The sequence below is a fragment of the Biomphalaria glabrata genome, chromosome 16, assembly GCF_947242115.1.
Source record: "Biomphalaria glabrata chromosome 16, xgBioGlab47.1, whole genome shotgun sequence".
NCBI classification, from domain to species: domain Eukaryota; kingdom Metazoa; phylum Mollusca; class Gastropoda; family Planorbidae; genus Biomphalaria; species Biomphalaria glabrata.
In genome coordinates, this window is record NC_074726.1 from 30,076,857 (window position 1) to 30,084,602 (window position 7,746).

At 34.0% G+C, this 7,746-nt stretch overlaps 1 protein-coding gene across 1 annotated transcript in view; it reads left to right on the forward strand.

The window, feature by feature from the left end:
• Positions 1-7,409, forward strand: part of LOC106054014 (titin-like) — a 199,332-nt gene extending 191,923 nt beyond the window's left edge. The window contains exons 82-87 of the mRNA XM_056013914.1: positions 31-301; positions 1,210-1,393; positions 1,482-1,557; positions 3,119-3,268; positions 4,307-4,513; positions 5,790-7,409. Of these exons, the coding sequence (XP_055869889.1) occupies positions 31-301; positions 1,210-1,393; positions 1,482-1,557; positions 3,119-3,268; positions 4,307-4,511 (886 nt within the window). The 3' untranslated portion in view covers positions 4,512-4,513; positions 5,790-7,409. The remainder of the gene's footprint in view (positions 1-30; positions 302-1,209; positions 1,394-1,481; positions 1,558-3,118; positions 3,269-4,306; positions 4,514-5,789) is intronic.
• The last annotated feature ends 337 nt before the right edge of the window (positions 7,410-7,746 follow it).

Consider the following 7,746-nt stretch of genomic DNA (forward strand, 5'->3'; position numbering starts at 1 on the left):
AAATCTTGTACATTTTTTTTTTGTCCCCAGAGGTAAATTTTATGAAGATAAATCTCTCACACTTCCTTCTGATGACAACAAGTTGTTTATACTGCGAACTCTTCAACAAAAGAGGGGGCAATCAGAGTTTGACATTTTGAAATCGCTGAGACACGAGAGGGTGGTCAAGCTGCACAAAGCTTTCCAATCTGGCAATGAGCTCCATTTTGTTTTGGACTACAACGAAGGAGGACACATTGCCAGATATTTGTCGCAGAGGAGGAAGTACACAGAGGAGATGGTTGTGTGTGTCGTGAGACAGGTAATTAAATTGACTTTCATCTAATGATTGTGTCTGTGTATGTGTCATAAGACAGTGAATTAAATTGACTTTTATCATCAGATGGTTGTGTGTGTGTAGTCATGAGACAGGTTATTAAATTGTCCTTTATCATCAGATAATTGTGTGTGTGTGTGTCATGTGACTGGTCATTTAAATTGACATTTATCATCTAATGATTCTGTGTGTCATGCGACAGATCATTTAAATTGACATTTATCATCTAATGATTGTGTGTGTGTGTGTCATGAGACAGATCATTTAAATTGACATTTATCATCTAATGATTGTGTGTGTGTGTCACATTGTAGTGAGATGTATAGCGCAGTGGCTATGTGGTAAAGTTGATGTATTTGTTTAAACTTTTACATGTTTAATGTTTAGTTTTCTCTCTACAAAGTCTGACTATACAAAAGTTCTGTCCAATGTGAATATAGACATTTATTAGTCTGTAATACCTTGAAATCAATATCCACATTTGTGTATTTGTTTTCATTGAAGCACATTGTAGATAGAATAACTGGGTTCTAATTTTGGCAGGATTCTAGATTTAAACAGCAACCCAAGACAAAGTATTCTTCTGTTGATTATATCACATTGTAGATAGAACAACTGGTTTCTAATTTGTCAGGTTTCTTGATTTAAACTGCAACCCAAGACAAAGTTTTCTTCTGTTCCTATTTCTTATTGTTTGGAATTTACTTGCATAATCCATAATACTGTCTAACACATTTCACATTTTTTGGCATCTTTTCTAAGGGTGTGACTAATTCATTACCTCTTTCTTTCTAAGAATTGCTTCTCTATATTTCTCTGCCCTCACACCTCCCAGAGTTGGGAGCTATCTACTTTGAAAACTGATAAGCCTTGACCTAACATTGTTCCCTCAGGTGTTACATGGATTAGAATACTTGCAAAGGTCAAGTCTGCTGCATCTCAACTTACAGCTAGCTTCTATTGTGGTCTCTAAAATTGAAGGGTTCGTTATCCAACTGACTGACTTTTCATTGGCTACCAAACTGACCAATCCAGTGGGTGAGCTGGTACCAAGACGAGGATACCCTGACTTTATTGGCAAGTATTTGATATGAACATTTTTTTACATTCTAATTTTAATTTACATTACATGTATTAAATAATAATTTTTTTGTTAAACTTTCAGCCCCTGAAGTCATAATACAAGATTTGTCTGGCTACCCCGCTGATGTCTGGGGAGTAGGAGTTCTTTCTTTCTTACTGTAAGTTGAAAATTAGTATTCTGTATCTATGGCATTTTACATCTCTATATATTCTGTTTTTCCCTTTGTAACTTCTTGTAAGACAAACAAGCCAATTGTTGATACACAGCTGCGGTCACTGGGTGGTAATTGCAGTTACCAGGCACTATTTCACTTCTTTCTACTTCTTTTTTGTGTGTACAGGTGATAAGTTGATGAATCATTATGATTAATGTAAGTAATTTAACATTTTAACACTAAAAAGCCCAATATTTTATAAAGAGTAAAATAAATTTCATTCCATTGCTGATCATAAGGTGAACTCAAATTCTATTCTTAAATTCTTGTGGGAAGCGTGGTCGAGAGGCTAAGTGCGTTTGAATTTGGTTTGGCTTGGCTACCTAGAAGGGGGCTCGAGGTTCGACACTCGACTCGGGCAGAGTTGTGTTTACTGAGGCAGCATGGAAAACCAACTCCTAGAAACCTCCTCCCCCCCCCCACTGGTCCACAAATGAGATTGGACCAAAAGCGCTCTGAGCATGCTATAAGCATGAAAGTAGTGCTATATATAAGCTATAATAATAATAATAATTATAATAAGAATATGATTTAGCAAAGTTTTGACTTGTTATCAGGTTTATCTGTCATGACCTAATTTGCTGTGTCTATGTGTCTATGTTGACTGGTGTTTGAATTTGCAATAATATCGTGAGGGTGAACACAGGAAGCCAAGAAATCTTCTCATATCCATTTGGTCTTAAATGTTTTAAATGGCTCTAACAATTTTCCTAGAAATTTGATAGTTGGTGTATATCATTGGAAAGTGAATTACTAGCTTTTTGGCCACACTGGGGAAACTTTTGTTTGACTGTTATAATTTTTCAAAGTATAAAAAGAAATTTGGCTAGAGTTCAAGAAAATATTTATCTTAAACTGACTATATGTCTTCTGGTATTTCCGGGTGTAGGCCCTATTCATTTGAGTGTTTAATAAAATAATGTTCAGCAACATTTTGTGCATTGTCTTTTAAGTCTAAATCTTAAGTCCTATCTATAGAATATTATAAAGTGTATTAGATTTATATATTCGCTTAAGCAGGATGGCTGCCTGGTCGTGCGGTTTGCACGTTGGACTGTCATTCAGATTTATCGATGGTCCCGGGTTCAAACCCTGCCCGCTCCCATCCCCCGTCGTCCTGCGGGAGGTTTGGACTAGGAAGTAATTATCTTCAACTCTGAAGGAACATCCGAAACATGTAAAACATTTTACAAACAAACAAAGGATTATTTCTCTGGGGGATGTAAAAAAAGTTCCTTCTTTCTATATCTAACATTTAGTGATAAAGAGCAGAATAATCAAAATTGTCTTTTTAAAAAAGTCTTTTTTTTTGTTTATTTCTTATGGTGATAAATCCCAGATTGCACATTTTAAATTACTTTTAGCACAGTTTGTATAAGTGATTATGATAAAGAGCTGTTGAATACATCCCGGTACTTATATAGATTAGTGCAGCAATTTATTTTTAAAGTGTTTTTACAGACCCAACTGTCTTGGTTTTATTGTCTGTGTTGTGCATCTTTAGATTGAGTGGAGTTTCCCCGTATGAAGGCAAGACACCAGAAGAGACTCTGGTCAACATTTCCTTAAACAGATATGATGCTGCCGACCTGTTTGAGAATGTCACTGCAGAGGGTCTCAAGTTTTTGTTTAAAGTCTTGAAGAGAACACCAGGGTATGTCGGGCACACACATACAGCTCATGTAAACACACACATACACTAATCATATTAATATTACAGCTTCATTCCTCGCTGAGACATATTTGATAAGTTGTACAATTTTAGATAAGATAACTTTATTGATCCAATCTAATGGAAATTCAGTTTGACTACAATTGACAACCTCAGCGTAACTACTGTACAATAACAATATAGATGCACATACGAACGACATTCACACATGAAAAACACCTACACACTCATAACTAGTGCTTTATAAATAGACTTCTATGTACTTCTTGATGATGACAGAATGTTAATTTTTAATGTTGGTCATCCAGGGTCCATTATTACTGAATGTTTTAATTTTCTTCTTTGGTACAATCATGTTTTCAAATTTATATGGTGACAAAGTAGTAAAATTCATGAACTATGTATGGCCTCCTTCATTTGCAAAATGACTGCATCATCTCATGGAAATATGATGAATGTCTGGGCAATAGCTATGGTCGAAATGTTGCCCACACAGCAGTTCCCACTTGCTATCCAGTGGATCTATCAGATCCACAAGTTTGGCATCACATATTCTGCAGGATGTAATCACTGTGTTCTTGAACTGCCTAAGGGTTGCCGGCTCCTGATTTTTTTTCTCAGGATAGGCTTCTAAAGCCTTTGGGTATCCCTGCAAGGTATTATTTCAGAATTTTCCTTCTCCTATGTGGGTAGCCAGGCAAGGCTAATGAGCCCCTCTTGACCGACAACAATTGTTGGACTACCCTACTGAAAGTCGATGTCTATTTATTTTATGGTAACGACCTGGATAGTTTTTAGTTAACCTATGATGAAGGTTTATTTACACTTTTCTAGCAATTGACTCTGATCTGGAAATAAAATATACAATATCAAATATAAACAACATAAGTAATTTTTATGTTTATGTTTATTAATTGTGTATATGTGTTTTTGTGTGTATGCACATTATAAAGAAAAGATTATCTTATTTTTAGCTTTATTTATGAAGATGGTACAAATTTTGAACTATTTTGTGACCAGGAATCGCATGACAGTCCAAGAGTGCTTAGATCACAAATGGCTACAACTGGCTGACAAACACATCAAGGAGAGAGAGAACACAGTGTTCCTGAGTAATGCTCTGTCTACATTTGTCAGAGAGTATGACGCCACGAGGCAAAGTCAGGACTTCAAGATGGACTTTGATGATGCTGTGCTTCCCATACAGATGGCTAAAAGAAGTTGAAAGTAAGTGGCATGGACTCGTAATGTCAAGCTACAAAGTATTACATTTACAGTTAGATTCTATAATGCAAGCCTTTCAAATAATAATAATAATTTTATTTATAAAGCACTGTTAACAAACAAAATGTAGGCTCAAGGCGCTGTAATAACATTACAAATTAGCAAAACTTGTGGAGAGCATGAAAATTGAAATGTTATTGTCATTAAAAAGTTTTTCATTTGCTACAGTGTAAAGATCTGTTTTGATGTTAGTGAAAATTAGGTCTCAGAAGATCCCTGTACTTATCATTACTAATGTCAATATGAAATATCACAGTGATATCTAGTTCTTGAGAGATATGAAACTTTTTCCATTTGCAACTTGTTGTGTGACTAAAGAGGTCAATCCTTAATACACAGCTGCGGTCACAGGTCGGGCATATGTAATCACCAGACGCCATTGCATTTTCACCCTTCTTTCTACTTTTATTGTGCTTGGCATCTGCGATTCAGTCCTTTATGCTCTCTCTCGATGTATCCAGTGCCACTTTTTCCCAGCTGTTTGTGTTGATTTTGAAGAGTTTCATGTGCTAACAATCTACTGTTATAAATTATAGGGACGAATTGTTCTCTTCTACCCCCAGTCTGACTTGTTATACATACATGTCATACTGACATATATTTTAAGTAAAAATTGAAGAAAAAAAAATCCTTGTAAATGATTTTACATGTTTTGACTAGGCAGCCATTCTTTCTAGCTGGTGACCTAAATAGCTGCCTGGTCGGGATTGCTGCCTGGCCGTTGTTTTTGGGTGCTGGACTGTTGTTCAGACATATCAATGCTCCTGGGTTAAAACCCTGCCTGCTCCCATCTTTCCTTGTCCTGTGGGAGATTTGAACTAGGAAGTAAATTATCTTTAACTCTAAAGGAACATCCGAAACATGTCAAATATTTTACAAACAAATTGTACAGTTACTACATTGGTGCAAATATTAATTGATCTTCTGCCTCATATTGTAATGTGCTAGTCTGACCAATGGATATCAGCTTAGAGCAATTGACCATAACAAACTCTGTTCTAATTTAATTGACCAGTGCTGAAACTAAACCGTTATGAAATTACTTCAAATAGATCCCAATTTTCCAAAGAAAAAAAAATTTTTTAGTGTGTTAAATTGAATATAAAAAGAAATGTGAAAAAAAAAAGGTTAAGAAATCTCTTCTCTAATTCATTTTTTTTTAAATATATTAATTTGATTGCATAATTAATTGGGCTGTTGTTGTTTTTTTATTTTTCAGGTACTCTTTCTAACTTAAACTTCAAAAAACAAAAAACATTTTGTGCTAATCTGATTCAAGGTTTAAAAATAAGAACAAGTCTTGAGCCCAATTTACATTTGTTTTCTTTCTGTTGTATCTATTTTTGATTGTAGGAAGGAAAAAAAATGCGAAAAAATTTCATTTTTATTAAAAATTGACTGTAAATAAAAATTGACACTGAATGTGAAGGTCTGCTTGTATAGAGATTGAAGTGGGAAGAACTATTTCACTAGAGAGTATTGATTGGTCCTATAGTCTTTTTGTTTTCGTATGGAATGCTAAGCCACTAAATGATCTACTATATGTGTGCGTGGTTTCACTTTAAAGTTTGTTGATAATCAAAGTTTAACTTGAACAATTTGTTCAAAACTTTTTTTTTTTTGTGCAATATTTTTACCAATGTGATATTTCTATACAATCTTATAATTTTAAACACTTTTTAATGTCAATATCTTTACATAGATTTAGAGTTTTTAAATTCAATTCTTTTTAACTCTGAATTTTACTTTGGTAATGTTATTTATAATGATATGTAATTGTCTTTAGGCTAGTGGAATTTATTTATTCAATATTTGTATTGTAGACGATTGTATTTGTTTGTTTTTTTGTCTTATTTGTATTGTGAGTGTGTTTATAAATTTGACTAGAATCAATACCATTTCGATAAGTATAATTCTACCAGCAGTTTCATTGACACAATATACTGTCAATTTTATTGTAAGATGTCCCAGTTTCTAGACTTAGATTAATGCAGTGATCCCAAAATCTCTACAAGTGTAGGCCTACTTGACACTCTGTTATTATTTACCTGGCTACTCTGAAGGTATGTCAGCAGTAAGAAGTGAATCAATGTCAACATAATACCAGTGCCAGCGTTAGGCTTAGGCAGACTAATTAGCTGCCAAGGGCCTCCACTTATTGGAAGCTTCGTACAGAACTACAAAAAAATTAGAGAAAAAATTTTGAAACTTTCATAAGATCTCAACGAAAGTAAAGCACCATGACTCTTATTTACTAGACTAATTCTTTACTACTGAAATTGCAATATATGAATTTCAGTTATTTATCGGCAGGTTGTCAATAAATCTTAATTTTTTTTTTCTTGCTGTTTCTTTAAAATTTTGAAAATTTCCTTTAGGGCCACCAAATTCAATTTGCCTTGGGCCTCCAATTATCCCATGCTGGCACTGATACTATGATGGTAGTCAGGATTTGTAATGTAGAGCTGTCATTGGCTCCTTTAAACATTAGCTCTTACTCTGAGATTGCCCTACAAAGGTGGCTTCCTACATTGAGATTTTATTGTTATTAACGTTGGCATGAAATGGGCACCATTTTGTTTTAGATAGAAATATGTGTGTGTCAAATTTAAACATAAAATTGTAGTGTAAAAGAACTTGAGTAACAGAGGCCTTGACCTACTAAATAGGGGATCTTTGAGAAAATATTATGTTTATCTACATATCAGAAATGTTGACTTTTAGAAAAGTTTAGATTGACCTGACCAGTTTCACCCAATTCGAACCAATCTATCCACAATTTGATGTGAACCTGGTTGATTTGAAATGTTCAATAAACCTACCAAATTATGTAGAATCATTTTTTGTTTGTTTGTTGGCTTAAAACTCTTTGTTGTGTTTGATTATTTTTTTGTATACTTTTGGTGATGAGAGTGTTATGAGTGATCTCCCTTATGGAGATTTATTAAAAAACAAAAATTAAATAAATCAAATAGCATGAATGTTTGGTTAAAAAGTAAAAAAAAAGTATCCCATAATGCACAATGCCTAGCAGAAGTGACAAACCTAGATGAAATAGAGAAATGTTATTGAGTACTGTGTCTAATACGAAATAGTTGTTTACTGGTAGGAAAAAAAAGTCTGACTTTAAAAAATAAAGATTATTATATTCTATCTAGTCAAAGTCTTCTGGGGGA